This window comes from Perissodus microlepis, chromosome 17 (genome assembly GCF_051167445.1).
Source record: "Perissodus microlepis isolate ML-2025 ecotype Zambia chromosome 17, ASM5116744v1, whole genome shotgun sequence".
Taxonomy (NCBI): Eukaryota; Metazoa; Chordata; class Actinopteri; order Cichliformes; family Cichlidae; genus Perissodus; species Perissodus microlepis.
In genome coordinates, this window is record NC_140477.1 from 2,614,556 (window position 1) to 2,638,047 (window position 23,492).

At 44.1% G+C, this 23,492-nt stretch overlaps 4 protein-coding genes across 5 annotated transcripts; 2 read left to right on the forward strand and 2 right to left on the reverse strand.

Moving 5' to 3' along the window:
* Positions 1–357: 357 nt before the first annotated feature.
* On the reverse strand, positions 358–6,124 carry LOC146369013 (uncharacterized). The gene is made up of 2 exons (XM_084911094.1): positions 1,104–6,124; positions 358–692 (listed from the first exon to the last, which is right to left on the reverse strand). The coding sequence occupies exon 1, from the start codon at positions 6,059–6,061 to the stop codon at positions 3,266–3,268; it is 2,796 nt and encodes a 931-aa protein (XP_084767220.1). The 5' UTR covers positions 6,062–6,124; the 3' UTR covers positions 358–692; positions 1,104–3,265.
* Positions 6,125–6,224: 100 nt separating this feature from the next.
* On the reverse strand, positions 6,225–8,021 carry LOC146369014 (uncharacterized). The gene is made up of 2 exons (XM_084910635.1): positions 7,817–8,021; positions 6,225–7,405 (listed from the first exon to the last, which is right to left on the reverse strand). Exon 2 carries the CDS (start codon positions 7,212–7,214, stop codon positions 6,225–6,227), a length of 990 nt encoding a protein of 329 aa, XP_084766761.1. The 5' UTR covers positions 7,215–7,405; positions 7,817–8,021.
* Positions 8,022–14,950: 6,929 nt separating this feature from the next.
* Positions 14,951–18,824, forward strand: pars2 (prolyl-tRNA synthetase 2, mitochondrial). Of its 2 annotated transcripts, none has more exons than XM_084910705.1 (4): positions 14,951–15,099; positions 15,814–16,156; positions 17,475–17,720; positions 17,825–18,824. In XM_084910705.1, exons 2-4 carry the CDS (start codon positions 15,833–15,835, stop codon positions 18,704–18,706), a joined length of 1,452 nt encoding a protein of 483 aa, XP_084766831.1. In that variant the 5' UTR covers positions 14,951–15,099; positions 15,814–15,832; the 3' UTR covers positions 18,707–18,824. The 2 variants fall into 2 exon arrangements, with proteins under 2 accessions (XP_084766831.1, XP_084766832.1); XM_084910706.1 differs by having other exon boundaries at positions 15,817–16,156.
* Positions 18,825–19,466: 642 nt separating this feature from the next.
* On the forward strand, positions 19,467–23,158 carry ttc4 (tetratricopeptide repeat domain 4). Its single transcript, XM_084910707.1, has 10 exons — positions 19,467–19,726; positions 20,275–20,392; positions 20,493–20,654; positions 20,749–20,826; positions 20,979–21,103; positions 21,208–21,294; positions 21,705–21,946; positions 22,299–22,380; positions 22,586–22,668; positions 22,955–23,158. Exons 1-10 carry the CDS (start codon positions 19,619–19,621, stop codon positions 23,052–23,054), a joined length of 1,185 nt encoding a protein of 394 aa, XP_084766833.1. The 5' UTR covers positions 19,467–19,618; the 3' UTR covers positions 23,055–23,158.
* Positions 23,159–23,492: the final 334 nt, after the last annotated feature.

Below are 23,492 nucleotides of genomic sequence, written 5' to 3' on the forward strand. Positions count from 1 at the left end.
AGATGTTTCTTCTGTTTACGACGCTCTGATGGCCCGTCTGTCTTTGACTTTACAGCAGTTTGGGTCATACAAGAGGAAAAAAGTCAATGTTGACAGTCCATCATGTGGTCATTACGGTGCTGCTGATGGTGCGATGTGACATTTCAGCTCGATCATTAACAGCGGAGGATATGAAATTATGTTAGATGGGCATGATGCGTAGTTATAGCAGCAGAAAACAACAAAAAATATACAGACGCATAAAAATATTTTTCAAATAGAATCAAGCAGTATTTTCTAACTCTTAATCTTTCATCCAAACCAAACCAATGGTTCTGTCTGGTGAACAATTCCATAATAGCAAACTCTACCCTTTATTCTTCTGCAGGACACACAGAGATACAGTAGCTATAATCGCAGGAAAAAACAAAAGTTTATACATGAAGTTGGTGTTTTGACCTTGTTCAAGAAATAATAACCTTTCATTTTCCAACTCATTAGGCTGATAACATCTTAGAGAGGCAGCGTTTCACCAATCTGCAATAATGTGTGTGTTGAGGAGTACTTGGTGAGGGCTAGTTCTTTTAGGTTCAGCAGCTAACAAGATGGTGTATCGGTCAGGATACAGGAAGGAGGACAACAGGCTTCCACTTTGCTGGATTGTCACCGCCAGCTGTTTTATTGCCACCTAGATGCTCAGTGTTGCCAGCAGTCTGTAGTAACAAACAAGTTGCCATGAGTATATAAATATATACAGCAACAGCTTCACTAAGATAAACATAAAGAATTAAATGAAATAAACCAACACATCCATCTGAATATACACATAACACAACATATATGATTTGAACTATGCCAATCTTACATCTCTTGCTCCAAACACAGAAAGGACACAATTAAACACAGTGAGAATGTCATACATAGCCGAAACATCCACTCTAACTGTAAACAAAAGGACTTTGGCGCCATCGTGTGGCCGAATAAAATTACTACATAATGGCGGCGGCCAGCGGCACATGCCTCTAGTCACGAGATGAAAAAATGCGGTGTTACAAGCGGTAGAATGTAACTAAAGCCGCGGCCAACATCAGAATCGGAAAATAAACATATTTAAGGAAACGTACTTCCAGTCATGAACTTAACACTCGGAGCATCACCGTGAAGGATGGCAACCAGGAACACAGCTTACGAGGTAAACAGAACTAACACGGAAAACAATCTCCCCCGCTCAAGTAGCATCGCGTTACAGCCAACTTCTGCCTACGTCATTTCCTACGACTCCACCCCACACAATATTGCAGAACATAGACGTAAAATCCCAGAGCCTTTTATACAGCCGCCCCCAAATGTGGTTACCCATTTGTTCCCCAAAAAAGGCTCCCTAATCAGTTCCGGGAGGCGACTTGCTATTCTTCTCAGTATCGCTGTCTTCCGATGGCACGGCAGGTAAAACTACCAACCGAGCAACTGGTCTGGTGTAAACACGTCCATTAACGTTCACATCAGCAGATCTGACAAGTCCATCATCACTACGATGAATCTTGATCACATGGCCTATTGGCCACAAGGCTCGAGGCAGCTGCGGATCTGCAACCATAACAACTGCCCTTTCCAGAAGTTCAGGAGGAGTTGACTGCCACTTCTGCCTTGCCTGTAAGCCAGGCAGATATTCCTTGATGAATCTTGCCCAGAACTGATCAGCAAGAATCTGTGAGTGCCTCCAATGTCGCCGACTGAGGTTCTCTGTCTCTGAGTAGACCACCTGGGGTAGTGATGCATCAGGCCGCCCCATGAGGAGACTATTGGGTGTCACAGGGTCCACATCGGCTACGTCGGTGGAAACGTAGCCTAAGGGCTTTGCGTTAAGGATCAATTCTACCTCCAGCAGAACTGTACGGAGTACCTCCTCGTGAAGAGGTTGGGAACCCACACAGGTGCGCAGAGCTGTCTTCACTGAATGAATTTCCCTCTCCCATACACCTCCGAAATGTGGGGCTGCTGGGGGGTTGAACTGGAATCTGATCTTCTGACGGGCGAGCCTCCCTTGCAATGTCTCTGACATGTTGGCAAATGCTTCTCTGAGTTCTCGTTCTCCCCCTTTGAAATTGGTCCCACAGTCAGACCATAACTCTGCCGGTGTCCCTCTTCTGGCTATGAATCGCCTCAGGCCCATGAGAAACGCATCCGCGTCTAAGCTACTTAGGAGATCCAGATGTACTGCCCTCGTCGTCATACACTTGAAAATGATTCTCCAGCGTTTCTCGTGACGTCTTCCTACCTTCACAAACATAGGCCCGAAACAGTCAACACCGGTTGAGTAAAAGGCTGGTTTGTACAGTCTAAGCTGAGCAGCTGGAAGGTCAGCCATCTTGGGAACAGAGGGTTGTGCCCTCCAACGCTGACACTCAGGACAGGTTCGCTGGTGCTTCCGAATTGCCTCTCTTCCACGCAGTATCCAGTAAGACCTCCGCAGCTCCGCAAAGACCCGTTCGGGGCCTGGATGATGCAGATCAACATCATATTTCTGGATAAGCAGACGTGTGAAAGGGTGTGAAGGATCCAGGACAATCGGATGCAATATAGGTCCGTCAAGACCTTCTAGGCGTCGCAACCGACCCCCTACTCTGATGAGGCCCGCTGAGGTATCCAGTTCAGGTGCCAGGGTAAGCAAGCGGCTTCTGGATGAGACAGGTTTCCTTTCTGAAAGCAATCTGCACTCCTCGTGAAATGACTCCTGTTGAGCCTGCCGAAGGATGGCCTGTTCAGCATTCTGATAGTCCTCAGCACTAGATGGCGCAGTTGAGAGTCCCTGACCACAAAGCTCTTTAACAGTAACATCCAAGAGCTCCTGCCAAGTCTTGCACGCCATTCCATCCTGACAGGTAGGTGTGGAGGTGATAGAGGTTCCACAGAAGACTGTCTTCCGGAGCTCAGGTTCTCTGGCCATGTGTCAGGACTGTTGAGCAGAAAGGCGGGTCCATTCGACCACCGATTAGGCACTTTGAGCTCGGCCAGAGCCTTCCCTCTCGTCAGGTCATCCGCTGGATTACTCTGAGTCTATGTAGCGCCAGGTACAGTGTTCCGTCAACTCCTGTATCTCAGCTACCCTGGCTCCTACAAAAACCTTGTAGCGGCAGGACTGTGAGCTCAACCAGGTAAGAACAGTAGTCGAATCAGACCACAGGACTGTTCTTTCAATCGCTGAGGTGAGTTCCTTATTCAGGGTACTGGCCAGCTGCGCTGCCAGCAAAGCTCCGCAGAGCTCGAGGCGGGGAATAGAGAGAGCTCATTTGGGGGCTACCCGGGAGCGAGCTAGGATGAAGGTGAGGTGAACTTGCCCATCCTGTTCTACAGTCCTCATATAGGACACCGCTCCATAAGCTTTCTCAGAAGCATCCCCAAAAATGTGCACCTCACGAATGGCCCCCTTTAGGTTAGCACTGGCAGGAACATAGGCACGTGGGAAGGTAAGGTGAGGTAAAAACTGAAGCTCCACCTCCCAGTCAGACCAAGCTTGCAGGAGGGTGGAGGGGAGATTCGAGTCGTCCCAACCATGCTTCTTATCCCATAACTGCCTGAGGAGGAGCTTGGCCCGAGTGGTGAAGGGTAACAGATAGCCCAAAGGGTCGTACTGTGAGGCTAGGACTCTATAGATGTTTCTGAGGGTTGGCATCTCATAGGACACGGGCCTGTGCTTATAACCCAAGGAGTCGGTATTCCAGTCCCAGCTGAGCCCGAGCGTGGTCTCTAGCGGGTTGGATTTGTCCTCGGCTAGCCACAGATCCAGACTCTGTGATCTAGCTTCTGGAGGCAAATGGCTCAGGACACTTGGATCATTACAAGCCCACTGACGTAGCTCGAAGCCAGCTGATTTCAGCAACTCTCTTAGCCGATCCACCAGATCTCTAGCTTCTTCCGGTGAGCCAACACTCTGTAGGCAGTTGTCTACGTAGAAACACCTCTCGATGGAGAATCTCAGGCTGTCGTCAGGCTGTGTGTGCTCCATCACATGACGCTGCAGGGCGAATGTGGCGCAGCAGGGGCTTGAAGTTGTCCCAAATTGCAGGACCTGCCACTCAAAGATTTTAGGGGGTTCATTCACCTTTAAGTCCCGCCAAAGGAACTTCAACAGGGGCCGGTCTTCAGGGAGGAGCAGTACCTGATGGAACATCCCCTTGATGTCGCCACTCACAGCTATGGGGTGTTCACGAAACCTGACCAGCACCCCCAGCAGGGAAGCTCCAAGAGTAGGGCCAGGCAACAGGAACTGGTTCAGGGACTGTCCAAGGTATTTATGGGAACAGTTAAACACCAGGCAATTCTTCCCGTTATGACTGACAAGATGATGCGGTATGTACCAGTTCTCCTTGGGCAAAGTCTCATGCGTAACTTCCTTCACGGCTCCTGATTGGATCAGCTTCTGCATTTCTGCCCTGTAGGCATCAGCCCGACTGGGAACCTTTAACAGGCGCCTTTCTGTGCTTCGAAGCATGGGCATGACTGATTCCTTTGGTGCATTCAGTGGCGGCATCTGTGGGTGATGGAGTAGAGGTGTAGCATACCTGAAGACTCCATCGACCATCCTGCGAGTTGTTCTTGCCTCGAGCAGGGCCACAGCCTGCTGATCCTGTTTTGACCGAGTGACCTCTTTCTCGGATCGGTAAGGCACCACGTCCACCTGCCAGAGCCGCTCCACATGTTTGAGCAACTCGTCTGATTGGGCGGATGTATACAGGGATAGGACAGGCTGGGTCTGCCGCCCCATGAAAAGACTTGGCCCTTGAAGGGTCCAGCCAAGCCGGGTGTGGACTGCTGCTGGGCCTCCAGGTGGGCCGAGGCGGACTGGTTCTATGGGGGTGATCAGGTGTGGCTGGTCTGAACCAATGAGGAGCAGAGGCTTGGCTTCCTTCAGGGCAGGGACCGGGATCCCATGCAGGTATTTGTACTTCCTTCTCAGCTGGTCGATAGGATAGGTATGGTGAGCTAAGTTGAGACGATCAGCTGTAAACGCTCCATCAATCTTGTAGCAGGATCCAGGGTTGGTAGCAGCAGAGACACTGAAGGATACGGTAAGTCCATGAAGCATCTGAATATCTTGGCGGACGGTTCGTAATGGCAGGTCCTCCGGGAGGCCTGCCAGACCAAGAGTCTTTGCAGCAGTAGGGAGCAGCATGGTCCTCTCTGAACCGTCATCAAGTATAGCATAGGTGTCTAGAGTCCGCTCTCCATGGCTCAAAAGCACAGGTACAATCTTCAGCATGACACGATTGCCAGCCCCATGGCGATCAAGGTAGAGTGAGCCCGAAGCTGAACTGGTTAGGCAGCTTTCCTCCTTTGCAGCCATGCCAGCATTGTTTCCTTCTGTCCTGGCATTTACCTCGTGAAGAGCCAGCAGATGTTTACCCTGGCAGCGGCTGCAGGGTTTCTTTAGCGTGCACTGAGCAGCTAAATGAGTTCGGGCACAGCGCCAGCATCGTTTGTTGACCTGTATCCAGTCCTTTATTTCCTCTTTGGAGAGCTTGGCTACATCATCACATTGGCTAAAATAATGTTCTGTGCTCTCACAGTAGGCACAGTAGGCTTTGCTCTTGACCTTCCCTCTAGCTCGACTCTCCTTCACTGGTGGAAAGGTGTGTTCTGATGGCCCCTTTAGGTTATGTAGGACTGTCACGGTTTGTCTGCCTGGACGGGCCTCAGCCTTTACACTGGTCCTTTCTCTACTGCTTCTTACACCTGCTTGGCCGTCAAATCTTTGACACCAGGACTCCTGACGAAGCCATCCAGATAGGTCGTACAGAGTGTAGGTGCTCCTGGGCTGCTTAAACTGGTGTCGGCGAAAATCAGCTCTCTGTTCGGCAGGAAGCTTACTTATTAGTCGGGCAACGTGGGACCCACAGTTCAACTCCACTTCTCCTTCCAGTCCTAATGTTTGTAACAGCCCAACTAGTGACTGCACCTGAAGGGAGAACCTTTGGAAGGCTACTGTGTCACCTCGCCTTATTTCAGGACCATCCAGGACACTTGCTATCTTTCTCAAGGCGAGCTGATGAGGTTGTCCAAATTTGTCGTGGAGGGCTGCCATGGTGTCAGTATAAGGCTTGGGTGAGTTCAGGTAAGCATCGGCGATAAGTCGAGCTTCATCTAGTTTGAGGTGGTTCACAAGTATCTGATACTTGAAGAGCTCAGTAGCATTAGGAGGGAGTAGGTTCTCTAAAGCCATGCGGAGCCTAGCAAACTCAGAGGGATCAGAATGAATGAACCTTGGAATGGTTGGTTTGGGCCCCCCTGTACACTAGCTCAGCCGAAAGAGGAGCAGATGGGTTGCTGCAGTGCCCACTAGTTAATCCAGTGACAAGAGAGGGGGAACTGGCTGGAACAGGCTTGGTTGGGAGCAAACCTGTCTTACTTGGTGCCCAGCAGGGGGGTGGCACAGAGTGTTGTGGAGGGGCATGAAACGTGTTTCCATCCTTAACCACAGGGTCCTGATATGGGGTGCAGCGATGACTTGGCAGCGAAGGCTCACCAGCGAAATATGCTGTGCGGGGTAGAGGGTGGTACTGTACACAATCATCGGAGTATTGTTCGTCAACCTTCATTTGGGGGAATCCTGTGTGCAACTCTTCCATCGGTTCAGGCCATGGTGGTGGGTCGGGCCACACCTCCTCATCCTCCTCCTGTGGCATTGTCTCAGGGGTGGTGTATACCTCTCCTGAACCGCGCTTGGGGGGATGATTGGTGCTATGCTGTGAGGCAGTCAGCTGAGCCATATCCTTCCTCAGCAAGTGAGCCACTTCAATCAGCTCTCTGAGGTCACTCTTTGCTTCCTTCAGTTCTCTGAGGCCCTCCTGTAAAACTTGCTGTGATTGGAGTAGCTGCTCTCTTTCGGCCTGCAAGGCTCTGAATTCTGTATGAAATGTGTGTATTGAAGACCCTGGCAAATTGGAAGGTGCAAATTCAGGTGAGAGGCTCCTATTAAGGTCCACATCTTGTTCACTTCTTCCCAGTGGAGGGGGTGTATTGTAATAGGCCCCATCCCTGTCGCTGTAGAGGGGTGGCGTATGACTATACTGAGGCTGAACTCTGTCACTTCTTGTGTGAGGCTGTGGGGTATCCCACTGCAGCATTTCCCTAAAGAGGTGGCCTGTATAGTTAACATCAAAGTCCTCAAACCGGCTTGGTCGACGTGTATGGCGTTTAGGCCTTGCATCAGGACATGTCGCTCCATCTGGCTCCATCTTGATAACTCATCCGGCTTGAAGGACCAATGTTGAGGAGTACTTGGTGAGGGCTAGTTCTTTTAGGTTCAGCAGCTAACAAGATGGTGTATCGGTCAGGATACAGGAAGGAGGACAACAGGCTTCCACTTTGCTGGATTGTCACCGCCAGCTGTTTTATTGCCACCTAGATGCTCAGTGTTGCCAGCAGTCTGTAGTAACAAACAAGTTGCCATGAGTATATAAATATATACAGCAACAGCTTCACTAAGATAAACATAAAGAATTAAATGAAATAAACCAACACATCCATCTGAATATACACATAACACAACATATATGATTTGAACTATGCCAATCTTACATCTCTTGCTCCAAACACAGAAAGGACACAATTAAACACAGTGAGAATGTCATACATAGCCGAAACATCCACTCTAACTGTAAACAAAAGGACTTTGGCGCCATCGTGTGGCCGAATAAAATTACTACATAATGGCGGCGGCCAGCGGCACATGCCTCTAGTCACGAGATGAAAAAATGCGGTGCTACAAGCGGTAGAATGTAACTAAAGCCGCGGCCAACATCAGAATCGGAAAATAAACATATTTAAGGAAACGTACTTCCAGTCATGAACTTAACACTCGGAGCATCACCGTGAAGGATGGCAACCAGGAACACAGCTTACGAGGTAAACAGAACTAACACGGAAAACAATCTCCCCCGCTCAAGTAGCATCGCGTTACAGCCAACTTCTGCCTACGTCATTTCCTACGACTCCACCCCACACAATATTGCAGAACATAGACGTAAAATCCCAGAGCCTTTTATACAGTGTGTCTACAAATTGCCGAACAATTAAAAACTGTGAAAACATTGAACACCTCATCTGTCTACAGTACAAAAGATAATTTAAAAACAATGAGAGAATCTGAACCTGATTCTGTCATGGGAGATGAAGCCACGTGTGAAGATGATACATAAACCTCGGCACCTTTGCTGGGCGAGACAAATAGACTGTGGTAAAGTGAAAAACTGTTCTGTGGTCAGGTCAATTGAAATTTGAAATTCTTTTTAGAAAACATGGACGACACATCCTGTGCACCAAAGAGGGGAGGGACCATCTGACTTTTCATCAGCACTCAGTTCAAAGTCAAAGGTACGGTAAGGAGTGCGCATGAAACAGTCAACCTGAACATCTGGAAAAGCAACATCAGTGCTAAAAGCTATGTACAGGTTTTAGAGCAACATGTGCTGCCATCCTTCAGGGGAGGCCCTGAATATTTCAGCAAGTCGATGCATACTTCAGATACTACAACAGCAGCAGGATTCAATTCATTTCCGTTTTATTTGTATGGCACCAATAAATTGATGCGTCTTGATATGTTTTTAGATTTGCACATCGCTGCATTCTGTTGATTTTCACATTTTACACATTTTGTAATTATGGTTGTACAAAAATTCTGAAACTGGAGGTTTACTGTCCCTGACATGTAAATCGGGATATTAAGAAACAAATGGGGATGTCATTTGCGTGCACGCGTCGTCACACTGATTACATAAGCTGGATTCTGTCTGTCACGCAGCGCTGAGATTAACTGCAAATCTTAAAGGTCACCAGTGTATGTTGCACGTTCGGGGTCAGGCAGCTTGCTTTGCTTTCTTATTTATCTTCTCCGTCTTACCTAGAATATGTTATCATCGATAACTGCACTACTGTCTGTCTTATAAAAGGGATTTTTTTTTTCTTTCTGGTTGAATAAAGGCTTAAAAGAAAAACCAACTCTACTTTACGTGCTCAAAACTTCGTGGACACAGCGTAGCTAAACTTTAAGACTGGGCTGATTTATATCACAATATATGATAATATTTTACACATTTCTGAGTTTGTGGCAGCAGTTTTGGAGAAGTCATTTCCTGTTGAGCCTCGAGAGATACTCGTGCCTGTAACATCCAACATCAGCTGCTGATATAACTGAAACTGTGACGATTGAGATCAAATCTCTGTCATCACCATTTATTGGAGATATTAAAACATATATATGTCATAAAATTTAAAAATCTACATTTTTAATTAATAGAATTAAATAACGACTATTGCTATGTGCAATATTTTTTGAAGGCTAATATATTTGCCTCTACATTTAACTCACAGCCGTAGTTGTAGGTGTGCAACTAACATTACCTTGGTATCACTGCACACATGTAAAGGACAGCTTTGAACGTCCGTGCCTTTCTCTCCATCCAACCAATCAGAAGTTACATCCCCAGTAACACATGATCATCTGAAACTTTTCTGCTGTGCAACATTTTATTTTATTCTATTTTAACATTTTTGAACTTTTACTTTACTAATTGATCCCTGAATTGTTTCTAACGCAGCATTTCGTCTGACGTTTTTGGACGATTTGTGTTTTTTTACTTGTTCTCAGAAACGTTGCGCAGAATCTTTGTGACAATAAAAACATGACTTCTATGTTTACTTTAATGCCCGAAAGGAAAATGTGATGTTTTGAGATCACATCTGTTTTAATGGGATTCTTCATATCTCACGGAGACATTCAGTCGCCCTTTTCTCTGGGAACTACATTTTACAAAGGGAGCCACAAGATAAGCGGATGAAGCAGACATAAACCTAATTGGCTCAGGGAGACTGCATCTTTGGTCTATATGAACCTGTCAGATAAAAAGCTGACCTCAGCAGCGTCCTCCGGAAGGTAAAGCGCCCGGAGGGTGAATTCTAGTGTATTTGCAATGTTAGCCAACCATCAGTCGCCTGTGTCACTGACTACAAAGGTTTAAAACTGCTGAAATTTTATAAGACCAGCACAAGTGCATTAACATACACCCCGGGAGGCTGAGAGAGCTGTTAGTTTAAAAACTTTGTTTTCAATGCTTGTTCCTGAAAAGAAATATAGAAGACATATAAAAACACATAAAGATTAATAATAAGGGCAAGCACAAACAAATACTTGTTGTATTTCTGCATTCATAAAGTTTTCCAGTTTTCTGTTAAATTATCACAGAAGGATCCTGGACAACCTCCCTCCTCTTTGAGCTGGACCATCATCTGTCCATGTTTGAACCTGTGCCCAGAGGACTGAGTCTCACAACTTTCATTTTTTACATTTCATTTTTTTTTTAAGAAATAAATTAAACATTAACTTTTAACTTCAGATTCATGTTCTTCTGTTTTTTAAAAAACATAAAGTGTACATTTGCGCTTTTCTGGAGCAGACTGGAGCGCTTCAGCGAGTGCTGTCTTCAGTTATTACTGATATGAAAAGGCCCACGTGGTTTATTATATGTCTACATGTCATGCAAATTATCAACGTCATAAACAAAAACTGCACAGTTTTACTTCTACAACCAAAAACCTGCTGATTTGGAGGAAGAGAAGAAGAAAAGATGAAAGTCACTGTGCTTCTGTGGAGATGAACCGTTACAGTCTTCTCTCTCATACAGTCTCCTCTTGGCTGTCCTGCTGAAGCTTTAAAACTAGACTGGAAAAGTGTGTTTTCTCATTGTTTTTTTTTGTTTGTAATACATTTTTATTGGTAAAATTTTATGTAACAGGTGTGTAAATATATAGCATGACTCAGTGAGGAAGAGAAGTAATGTCAATATGAAATGGCTCATTAAAAATGTTCTTTCCGGCCATTGAACCTTCACTCGTTTCCACTCTGGTGCCTCGGCCTTTTCATTTTACAGGAAAGATTTCCTGTTTTCAGCTCAGTAAAGTCTAAACTCAGAACTTACACAACATTTTCTGATTTGAGGTAAAAATTTCTGAATGTAATGCAGAATTTAGCAGCAGAGTGTATGTAGGACTATTGACTGTTTCAGCTGTTTCTGTTGATTTTAGTTAAAAAAAAAAAAAAAAAAAAAAGGAATGGATGACTTTTAGTTTAGGGTGAGGTCTGCAATAAACACCTGGATGCTCTCATGACCCAACGTGTCTGCTCACCCACCGTGTCTTGTCTTTCTCAAATAGAAAAATTTGATTTGGACACAGAAAAAGCTCAAAAATGGATTTTAGATTTTATGTAAAATCACCACAAACCTGTGATTTGGTCTCAGTGGGAAAAATCAAATATACTTTAGCTTTTGTCTACTGCGAGGTGAGAACGCACTTGCTTTAAGTTGACATATTTTAATATTTACATAAATGTATTGTAGCTACAAGCATTCTTCTTAAAAATGGCATTTGCACATGAATAAAATCTCTCATATGTACTTCTTCCTGTTTGTCTCTACATGAGGGATGTGGAGGAACCCTGCAGGCAAAGCCAGCTCATATGGGTTCATTTGTTCTTGGAGTTTCTTCTGTTTTTCCAGGTTTTATGAACAAACAGAGAACATCTACCAAACCTTCTGACTCAGTCTGAATTATTTCTGCCAGAAATCTGATAATAACAGAAATGAATACATTTTTACATAAAAAATAGTGAATTGTCCTTCCTGACAGCTGCCAAAGTGAACATTCGAAACAAACAAAGAACAAAAAAGTAAAAGCAACAAGTTAAATACAACTATTATCATCATCATCATCATCATCATCATCATCATTTATTTATTTATATAGCACTTTAAAAACACACCTGGTAGACCAAAGTGCTGTACAATACTAATATGCACATAGTAATAAAACCAGACATAGCAATAAAAAAAAATAAAAAAAAATCAGTTACCCACAGAGTTAAAAGCCAGAGAATAAAAATAGGTTTTTAATAAAGACTTAAAAACTAAGCTTGGGTAGATAAGCCTATTTCCAATAATGTCTGGCGATCATAAAACAATGCAGGGCTGACATGTTGCACAAAATTGACTAAAAACAATAAAATAAAACAAATAGAAGAGAGCGATAGACGGCATGCCAAACACACAGGCGCCATCTTCCTTTCTCTGTTCATGACAAAATGCATTAGCAAAAAGGAACAAAGGTATTATTATTATTTATATATTAGTTTATTATTTATTATTTATTAGTTTTTAAATCACAAATAGTCACAGAATTGTATATTTTGATGATGTTGTTTACGGATTAGTTAATTTTCTTTGCATTAATAATGGCTCTGTTATTTTAGCCTCATTAATGTGTGCTTCATACAGAATTTTAGTTATGAGGATAAAAATTAAACATGTGTTGTATGTGTAAAAGCTGGACAAAGGTGAGCAGTTATAATCATAAGACTGATTTTCAAGAACAAGGGTGACGTGCAGAGTTTTAGTAACTACAGAAAGGTAAAGCTGATGAGTCATCGTGAGTTGCTGAAACTAGAAGCTAAGGAGAGATGTGATGTTCAGTGAGCAGCAGTGCAGCTTCATGCTGAGAAAGAGCACTACAGACGTGATGTTTGCTTTGAGAGGTCAGAAGGAGCTGCACTGTATGTTTGTGGAGCTTGAGAAAGCAAACGATAAGGTGCCAAGAGAGGAACTGTGTCTGCGAGGGTGCTGCAGGACACGTATGAGGACTGTGAGACAGTGGTGAAGTGTGCAGTAGGAGTTGGGTTTAAGGGCGGGATTACATCAGGGAGAAGATCTGAGTCTTTCTTGTTTGCTGTGGTGATGGACGGGCTGGCAGATGAAATCAGGCAGGAGTCTGTGGACTGTGATGTTTCCGCACAACATTGTGATCTGCAGTGAGACTGAAGGCAGGTGGAAGGGAGTCTGGAGAGGACAGGCAGGAAGAAAAGAGAGAAGACCTCAGAGGAAGTTCACGACTGTAGTGAAGAATAACATGTAGAGCAGGGGTGTCAAACTCAAATACACAGTGGGCCAAAATTCAAAACTGGAACAAAGTCGCGGGCTAACATTATTATTTATTGGAAAAAAAATCTTCCTCCAGATATAAGAATGAATCTTTTCTTATGGACTCAAATAAGTTTTCCTGGAAAACTGAATATGGAACAAGCAAAGCTTAATACTAAACAATATATATATTAGCTGTATAATACCAGTAGGCCAGCTCTAATAGTAATTTGGTATGGCTTCGCGGGCCAAATGTAATTAGGCTGCGGGCCAAATTTGGCCCGCGGGCCAGAGTTTGACACCTATGATGTAGAGGGTTGGTGCAGTTCTAAGGATAGATGACAGCCTCACCTCTCAGACGTTTACACCAGCAGATGTAAGGAAAGAACAACCTGCATCATGACAGACTCCACCCACCTTACACACGGCCCTCCCCTCGGGCCGGAGGCTGTGCAGTATCTGGTCCAGCAGGCTGAAGAATAGCTCTCAATACTCACAATTAGCATTATGCACTTTTAATGGACTTATTGATTAAGCCATTATTATTATTATAGTTATTATAATTGTTATTATTATTTTAATTAGGTCATTACTTATTTCTAACATTCTAACCTATGAGAACTCAGACCTGAGTAATTCTCTGTCATGTTTCTTCATTATGAGTGACAATAAAGAACTTTGAACTGTGAAACTATATTGTTCAGTTTTATTTTGATACTCTTCAAAGTATTCTCCGTTTGTCTGCTACGTCAGATTTATTCTTGTGTCTGTGTTCCCTTTATTGAAATTCATAAGAAGATGAAAGTGATAAGATACTGTGACGATCACAAACATTTTGTCCCCAGAGCCTCATAGGTAGTTAGGATAGTTTTAAACTGACAGAAGGTCTAAGGAGCTTGGAAAGAAAAGCGTCTTCTTTAAGTTGCTTGAAGACGTTTCACCTCTCATCCGAGAAGCTTCTAGGGTCAAATGGAGGAGAGTCCCACATTTAAACCCTTTGGGAGTGTCTCCCCCCCAAGAGGGACATGGACCCCCTAATGATCCTCTACCTAATCACATGGGCCAAGGTGTGAACACGGGTGTGGGTCACAATCAGCCAAGGTTTCGGGTGAGCTCATTGTGAAACCTGGCTCCACCCTATCATGTGATTTCCTGAGGTCAGATGGCCCAGGATGTGAGTGGGCGTTAAGGCGTCTGGGAAGGGATCTCAAAACTGGATTATAGATGGCAGACAGTTGGTGTCGTAAGCCCCGCCTCTGTTCAAAGATGGCCGCTCACAGTGGACATAAATGGCCTCTTTTATTCCTCTTTCAAACCATCTGTCCTCTCTGTCCAAAATGTGAACATTGGCATCCTCGAAAGAGTGACCTTTGACCTTTAGATACAGATGGACTGCTGAGTCTTGTCCCGTGGAGGTGAGAATTATACTTGGAAAATTTTGGTGAATTTTAGCTATATAAAATTGATTCAGTCCTTGTGAGTACAGCCAAAAGGCAGAAATATGTCGACATACATTAATTACTATTTTCTGTTCCTTTTTTTCTATGCACGGATAATATTTACACTAAAAGATTAAAAAAAATCGAAAATATTCACAGAATATGTGACATATTAGGTCCACATTATAAATATTTAAAGCCCCGTCTTTTTAGAATTATTATGCAGTTATTGAATAATTATGCTTATCCATGCTTGAAAAATATTAAACACATGTCAGTGTGCTACATACTTAACTTACATGACAGAAACAGTGTCGATACTATCACTCTAGTACTGGTCTCGATACTATTGATATTTGGATAGACCCGCCCACCTCTACTCATTTAATCAAGTAACATTGTTATGTTGTTTGGATTTCATTCACGGCGATTGTTTTTAAAAGGCCAGCTTTGAGCCAAATCTCATCCATAATCTCTCGGAGTCAGAGTATAAACCCGGTACAGCCAGAGCTAAAACTGCCCCTGCTGCTGCAGAGCCCCTCCGGGCCTGTAGGGGGCAGACTAGCCTGTCGACATGTAGCTGAGGAAGAAAGGCAGCATGTAGTAGTGTAGCAGGACCTTCAGTGTTTTTGCGAACTTAGTAAAAAATGTCGCTCTTCTTTCAGTTAGTTATATAATTTACACAGGACAGTCAGACACTCGTTATCGGTCTCAAGGTGAGTCTTTCTTGCTGCATACGTGATATCGCGTGCAAACTGAAGAAAGTCATTTTCACATTAGCTCCCAAGCTAACCTGCTAGCATCCATGTATCTGTCAGGGACATCAGCACTGTGAAACAGCTATCAGTCCTCTGTATTTGTGTAATAACCCGTGGCTGTTCCGGCTGGATAAACCCTACAACCTGTATATAATTACTGAGGTTAAACAACTTGTTCTCGGATATGAAACAACCTGCTACCTAAAAAGCATCTGTGCTGATGGTTCACCCCCTTCACTCAGGTTTAATAAGCAGCATAGCATGGAGGAAGCGCATTATAAGTGCGTGTAAATGTGCTGAAGTGTTACCACAATAAATATCAAAGAGTAAAAACTACAGTGTTGCGTGAACATATTTTCTTTTCTGTGAAAAGTATCATATAATTGAAAAAACTGGGAAATGTATTAAAAATATCTCCATGTAAACACAGATTTTTCCTACAGTGGCCAGTAAAGAAGAACGAGTACTCTGTGATGAGGATGTTTCTTCAGTGCTCGTTTTGTTTAACCAGCAGTCAAAAACTCCAAACTTAGCTGTCATATAAGCCATGAAAAGGGAAAAAATCTCACATTTGAGGATTTTGCAGTTATTACGTGGCGCTGTGTGCTAAATAGCGAGGTGAGGTAACTTATCCAGCTTCAACTGATTGTGCTATCATTTCTCTTTGAATAGCAGCACATCTGTATGCACCATGGAGCCTGTAATGCTTCAGGTTTGGCAGAGAGCCTTTCGCCGCCTGCACAGGACCCTGATCCTTCCGAAGAGGTTCGACTCAGGCTGTGCTGAGCAGGCAGCCGTCCCTGCTTCTGCGCCCTCCTATGGTAGCAAGCCCGTACTCCTGGTGTCTCGTCTCTACCAGCCTTCGAACTTACGTGATGTGGCGCAGGACAGCCGGCTGCCAGGGGAGATGAGCTGCAAGAGCCAGAGGCTCATGCAGCAGGCTGGGCTTATTCATCCATCCAGCCCAGGGTGCTACTACTACCTTCCTGCCACCGTCCGCTCCATGGAGAAGCTGGTGAGATGAGGCCTTATCTTCTTATAGGAGTGATAATAATAATAAAGTAATATTCATGGTTGGTTTTGTCCTGCCAACTAACAGAACTGATACTATTTTCTTTGTTTAGATTTTTTTATACCATGTATACATTTTCATTTTGTTCATTTATCCTGAGGTGTGCAAATGTTCCTTTAGATCTTAAAAATAATAACGCTCAATAATTTGCTTTATGACAGCTTCAGAATGACAGACATCCTCTTACATGGCATCTATCAAAGCAGTAGTCTATTTGCCACAGGCTCTAAATATGTTTAGGCTGTGAACGTTGTCCAGACAGTCTCTTTTCCCTCTTAGATTATTGTGGATTATACGATTATAAAACCTAATTAATCTAATCACATAGATTATGTGATTATGTAATCGAATATATTAGATTAGATTAGATGTTTATTGGGCTAAAATGATAAAGTTAAACAGTAGCTCTTGACTAAGGCTACGTTCACACTGCAGGTCTTAATGCTCAATTCTGATTTTTTGATCAAATCAGATTTTTTTGTCTGCTCGTTCACACTTCAAATAAAATGCGACCGCAAACGTGCTCTAGCGTGAACGCTCAAAGTGGCCCGCATGCGCAAAAGAAGATGTCACACACAACGCGCTCTGTTTAGACCCAGAGCAAACAATATTGTTTGACTGATGGCCCTTAATATAAAGACTTCGGACTTCACGTTTCCCAATTTTTGCTTTAAGTTATTTTGTTATTTACATAATAATGTAGATAACCTAATAATGATCCTTATTGCTGTTTTAGAGGAGCGGTGCTTCAAAGGATAGTTGCAGATTTCTGTCAGAATCTGCAGATTATACAGTACAAATAAAATGTTCACGTTTCTCCAACGTTGTCTTCCCAGCAGTTTCACCGGATGGCCAGGAAGCGTTCGCGATGTCTTCTCGGGCGCTTCTCCGGCGCTGATAATTGGCGTCTGTCTTGTGTCAGTGACGTAAAAGACGGATTTAATGCGACTTGACCGTTCACACAGCAGTCGCTTTCTGAAACATCGGATATGTATCGGATTCAGCACCACATACGAAAGTGACCCAGATCGGATTTGAAAATATCGGATTTGTGCCGTTCACGCTGTCACACCATGATCGGATATGGGTCGCATAGGGTCAAAAAAATCGGATTTGATGCGCTTTCGCCTGCAGTGTGAACGTAGCCTATAGGGAAAAGAGTACAGAAATGCCTTTTTTTCTAGTTTCCTATCAATTTTTGCGTGACTGCTGATGTTTATCTTCCAACCTCCTGATTTGCACTGCTGTCTTTGATCAACAGGTGAGAGTGATCGACCAGGAGATGCAGGGGATTGGTGGGCAGAAGCTGGACATGCCCAGTTTGTGCTCGGCCGACCTCTGGAAAACCAGTGAGCGCTGGGATTTGATGGGAAAGGAGCTGTTCCGCCTGAAAGACCGGCACGGCGCTGACTACTGCCTGGGTCCCACTCACGAGGAGGCAGTGACGACTCTCGTCGCTCACCAGGCGACTCTCTCCTACAGACAGCTCCCACTGCTTCTTTACCAAGTAAGCATTCAGCCTGTTCTTACTGCCACTGTTTTGCCTGTAACAAGCTGCAGTTTGTTTGTTTTTTCTGACATGATTAATTTTGAAAACCCCCCAAAAAACAGATCACCCGCAAATTCAGAGACGAGCCAAAGCCGAAGTTTGGCCTTCTCCGAGGGAGGGAGTTTTACATGAAGGACATGTACTCCTTTGACGTGAGTGAAGAAGCCGCTCATCAGACGTACGAGTCTGTGTGCCAAGCGTATACTCGGCTCTTCGCCAGGTTGGGTCTGCGTTGCGTTCAGGTGCAGGCGGACACTGGAAACATTGGCGGTAAACTGTCCCATGAGTTCCAGCTGCCGGCGGACATCGGCGAGGATCGGCTTCTGGTCTGTGGGAGCTGCTCCTTCTCCGCCAATGTGGAGACCATGTCATCAGACCAGTCCAACTGTCCACAGTGTGAAACTGGGAAACTGGTAGAGTCAAAGGGTATAGAAGTAGGCCACACGTTTTACTTGGGTAAGAAGTACTCTCACATATTCAAAGCCACCTTCAGCAATGCCCAGAATAAGCCGGCTGTCGCTGAGATGGGCTGCTACGGCCTCGGGGTTACGCGAATTCTGGCGGCAGCAGTCGAGGTGATGTCAACAGAAAAGGGGATCCGCTGGCCGGGGCTTATCGCTCCTTATCAGGTTTGCGTTTTACCCCCTAAGAAGGGCAGTAAGGTGGATGAGGCAACACTCCTAGCTGAGGAACTGGTCCAAGCTTTGGGAGAAACTCTGCCTCACCTGAGAGGTGAAGTTGTTTTGGATGACCGCACACAGATGACAATCGGAAAGAGGCTGAAGGATGCCAGCAAACTGGGTTATCCATATGTGATTGTAGTAGGACAGGGAGCTCTGGAGGAAACACCCAGGTTTGAGGTGATCTGTCAGCAGACAGGTGAGACTGTCTTCCTCAGTAGAGATGGACTGTTAGATCTACTGGGAAGAGTGGAAACTATATAAGTAACAAGTATGAATGTTAGAATACATGTTTCAGTTTGTGTGAGGTGGTGGGCATAGATTATTCCATGTTTTCCAAAGCCTGTAATTTACACATTCAATAAACGTTTTTTAAACAATAGCTCTGTGATGTACCTGACCTGCATTGTACACTACAATGTAATGGAGTCCACAGCTTAATTTATTTTTTACAGTAAGTCGTGTAATAATCCTAATAAAAACTTAATCTGTACCTGGACAAATCAGTGCTGGTTACAACCAAATTATGAATGTCGCAAAAAAGTGAGACAGCAAAGAAAAGCAAAGTTGGTAAAAATATTCCCATTGTTTAGTAGTATTTAGAGTGGTATCCTACAATGCAGATATCCCTTGTAAGTAGGCCAGTATACAGCATGAAGTACATGAGAATTTGTCACAACGTGAATGTAATATAACACTGATCTCACACCAGATTGGGAGTGAGTCCTTGAAAAATTAAAATAAATGCAAGTTTATTTTTTTAGCACAAAAATAGTTATCCCAGTGCATGTTGTAAAGCAAGGACCTCAAAATGTGGACAAAAAGCCAAGAGTTAGGCTACAGTGGGGGCAGTGTTAGCGTTGCTTTCCATGGTGCACACAAGTAAGGCTGAAATAATTAACGGGATAATTAGAAAAGAAACTGACACCTATTTTAATAATACTAAGTGTAACGGTGCTTTGAGAGCATTACTTCTGCCGTCGGAGCTTCGTACCGCGAGGAGTGGAACGCTCTGCCGGAAGTTAGTTTCCACACGGATTTTTTCGCATGTGGCACCGCTGTTACACATGCGTAAACAAGGCAACTTGAGGAACGGTTAGCTGGACAGACTGCTGTCAGCATTAATATAAGATTTAAAAACAAGAACCAGCTCTTTAAAGTACATTTTGATCCAAAATGGCGTCCACAGTACACAGTGACAGCGACGATGGCATGGACGCGTTCATGGACAAATTCAAGACCCAGCGGTATAAAAATGCCTTCAGTGAAAACGACTGGGAGGAGGTAAGGTTGGCTTGCGGAGACTATGTGCACTAGATAGAAAGCCACTTGAACCTGAATAAAATGTGTTAGCACGTCTTTGTTCTTATGTTGGTGGTTAGCAACAAGATGCTAACATGCTCAGTATCTCCTGAAGATATCGAAAAATAGCATCAGTACCAGTGCTGGTATCGGATCGATACTAGCGCGATAGAATCGATACTTTGCTTCTGTTTTCCACATTCAGTTTGTAGCCCATTGAATTGTGTCTGAACCTTTCTGTGTTGACTGTCACATCTATTTTATTTATAGCCCACAGACACATTTAGATTCCACCCCCCCCCCCCCCCCCCAAAGAAAAAAATCAGTTTCAAAATACATGAAGCTGAAAGGTAAAAATCACAGTGATTATTAAAACGTGTTCAGAGCTTACAAATTAATGATGGTTAATCTCCGACTCTGTATGCTGCCCTCAGAGGTTAAAAGTATTAGTGTCCATATTGGTATCGGCATTACCGGCCTTGGCTTTACTTGTATCAGGTAATACCAAAATGTACTGCTGTCTCACGCAGGAGTTTAAGAAAATACCCATGTTCATGAAAAACGCCCCCGAAGAGATCGACCCACAGAAATACCCAGAACTAGCCTGCCTCCAGTCCATTATCCACGACGAAGACCGGCCTCCTGAAGGTGTGCGAACCACAGCTTTCTCTCCTCCAAGGCTTTGAAGCTGCTCGGTATGTATTCGTGAAAACAGCTGAATAAATGTGAGAAACGTGTTCTTTTCCAGAACAAGCAAAAAGCCTGAAAGATGAAGGCAATGCCTATTTCAAAGAGAAGAACTACCAAAAAGCGGTGGTGGCCTACACAGCGGGTTTGAAGAAGAAATGTGCAGACCAGGACCTCAATGCTGTCCTCCTCACCAACCGTGCAGCATCACACTTTTACCTTGGTAAAAAAAAAGCATCCAAATGTCCTTTTGCTCTCACAAAAGATGACATTGTTTAAAAAAATATGTCTGGATTTTTCTTTTTTCCGTGACTCAGGGAATATGCGCTCTGCTTTGAATGATGCTGCAGCTGCAAAGAAGCTCAAGCCAGACCACCTGAAAGCCTTGATCAGAGGTGGGTAATGTTTTTAACATGTACTGCTATGATATGATGACATTGTGTTACTAGGCATGGAAATCTAGTGTTGGTTTCAGTTTAGAAGCTCCAGATTTCTGTCTGTTATAGCTCTTAGAAAGCAAATGAATCCCATGTTTGTGCTTCTGCAGGCGCTCAGTGTTGTATAGAGCTGCGCCACTTTTCAGAGGCCATCCAGTGGTGTGAGGAGGGGCTGAAGGTTCATCCTACTGACAAAAAGCTGCGGGAGCTGAGAGCAGCGGCAGATAAGCACAAAGTAACTACACTTCAGATAATCCTTGTCTTTTAATATATTATTTTTAGAAGTGGCGAAATCTTTAAAGCGCTGAAATAAACCTTGATTTGTTTTTGGTATCGAAGAGAGCAGCAGAGAGAGATGCCAGGAAGGCTAAGGCTAAAGAAAATAAGTTGCATGGTGAGAAAGAAGCTCTTCTGAATGCCATAAAGGTAAGCATTAGAGATGGAGCATCTAACGTTGCTCACACGTCACACACATATTTGTATTTGACACTAATTGGCAGCTACCTGCCCCGGCCGCTGCTGCAGATTTATAGTTAGAAACCACAAGTCCAGATGCTGCCACAGCCCTGCTGGAGGCGCCTAGCTATCAAGTCCAAGCCCAGCCACAGGCTCGTAGTTAATGGGCCCGTCACTGGATGATGCGTTACCAGCGCAGGTCTCGTCTTCACCCTGGGCCAGGGCAACCGCCACAAACCATCCGATTCTGCAAGGGGCTTAAGTCAAGAGGCTGACCCTACATATTAGAAGATTCATCTTAAACTGCCTTCACTATCTAAGTGAAAAATGAACACAGAGAACGAAATGATATCAGTTATGATTTTGGCGTCTATACACAGGATCGAGGCATCAAACTCGTGCAGCCTGCGAGGGCTCATCGGAGCGGTTCTGACAGTGAAGATGAGGACGAACGCTCTCCTGCGGCGATAGCGGAGCTCAGCCTGGATGGCCTCAGCTCTCAGGAGGTCACCGGGGCTCAGGTCTTCGTAGATGAGCAGGGCTCTCTGCAGTGGCCCGTTCTCTTTCTCTACCCCGAACATCAGCAGAGTGACTTCATCTCAGCTTTCTGTGAAAACAGCTGGTAAACGACTCCTGCCCTCAGTGACCGAGATTATGCTAAATTTATATACAAATATCACTGATGATCGTTTTGATTATACATTCCTCCACTCTTTGATCTGTGACCTGTTTCAGATATCTTTTGACCAAAGTAAGACACGAGATGTAACTTTTATTAGAGCAGCATAAACGACGATAGCCAGTTTTTTTTTATGTAAATGCCAACTGTGACCACCGGGAGTCACTGTTGAGCAAAAGGGACACAAAATGTTTTTAAAAGGTTTTTAAAGAATGACACTTTTATGTAGGACAGTAAATTGAAGCAGTAAAGTGTGGAGAATACGATCTTGAATAGTCACTCTTGCATCTCTCAGCTTCACAGACCACCTGGCAGTCATGTTTGAAGAACTTCCACCCTGGGACGCGGACAGAAAATACCTCCCACAAAATCTGCAGGTCTGTATGCTGGGCTTACAGGTGGGGAGGTGGGGGTGTTATTTTATGAGCACAGAGATCAATTAAAGTAATGATCAAAGCCTTTTAGTGGCTCCAGGTGGAGCCGAGTGAAGACTGGTTGGCTGTTTCAGATTGAAAATGGGGAAATGTGTTTGGCTTCAGTCATCAAAATTTTCCCACAAATAGCTGATGTTGTCTTTCACAGCTTTACTTTGAGGACGAGGAGAAGGAGACACTTTACCGAGTCGACCCAGAGATGTCACTTTTGAAAATACTGCAACACAAAAGGTAGATTTAATAATTTATTCTGCTGATGAGTCCTTTCAGTCTCATTTACACGATGGTCACTAAGAGCACTCTTCAAGACAAGTTCTCTTTATAATGCTCCTTTCATTAGGTGCTGCTGTGAGTTCCTTGTTATAGATGACTTCCTTCCTTATGTCAGATTTAAATGTATACCTGAGGGGTTATTAACTGTTAGAGAATTCATTTGTACCGTTGTTTTCCAGCGTTGCTTGTTGTAACTTTCCTTCATGCTGGTTTCCTGATTGAATCTTTTCTGTTTTGCCAACAGGTATTTTGTGAAGGCGGGCACGCCCAGCTTCATCGTTTTAGTAAAAGGCTCTTCATACTGGAAGCAGTTTTTATCAGGAAGGAAAACACACGGACTGTAAGAAAAGGCAGAGCTTCAATTCACGCACATGAAATCCTCTGAAATTCTCAATAACTGACTCATCAAACGTCACTGAAAATAAAACATGAGGTTTTGTAACATGAACTGTTTACACTCTTTATTTCTTTCTGTGAAAAACGAGTGAGTGTTGAAGTGTGTGAATTATTGAGCAACAGTCATCTCATCTATATATTCTAAGGTAAGACCCTTCATAGTGTTAGAGAGAAAACAATCAGAAGATCCCCTTTGAGCAATCACTGCTGTTAGTCCAATAATCACACAACTGGCATAGTAACTCCAACTTTAATGGTCGCCTTCTTTCGTACAACCACAGAAAAAAAACTGACCCTCCAAAACTCTTCTACTGCCCCTTTCCCGCCTGCACGTAGCCATGACCCCCCCTCACTAGACATTTGCACAGTAGGACACATACATCTTA

Coding starts and splice junctions, on each gene's coding strand:
- ttc4 (XM_084910707.1), top strand. CDS start 19,619: ATGGCGTCCACAGTACACAGTGACAGCGACGATGGCATGGACGCGTTC. Junction 20,827..20,978: donor CCTGAAAGCCTTGATCAGAG/GTGGGTAATGTT, acceptor GTGCTTCTGCAG/GCGCTCAGTGTTGTATAGAG. Junction 22,381..22,585: donor ACCTCCCACAAAATCTGCAG/GTCTGTATGCTG, acceptor TGTCTTTCACAG/CTTTACTTTGAGGACGAGGA.
- LOC146369014 (XM_084910635.1), bottom strand. CDS start 7,214: ATGGAGCCAGATGGAGCGACATGTCCTGATGCAAGGCCTAAACGCCAT.
- pars2 (XM_084910705.1), top strand. CDS start 15,833: ATGGAGCCTGTAATGCTTCAGGTTTGGCAGAGAGCCTTTCGCCGCCTG. Junction 16,157..17,474: donor TCCGCTCCATGGAGAAGCTG/GTGAGATGAGGC, acceptor TTTGATCAACAG/GTGAGAGTGATCGACCAGGA. Junction 17,721..17,824: donor TCCCACTGCTTCTTTACCAA/GTAAGCATTCAG, acceptor CCCAAAAAACAG/ATCACCCGCAAATTCAGAGA.
- LOC146369013 (XM_084911094.1), bottom strand. CDS start 6,061: ATGGCAGCCCTCCACGACAAATTTGGACAACCTCATCAGCTCGCCTTG.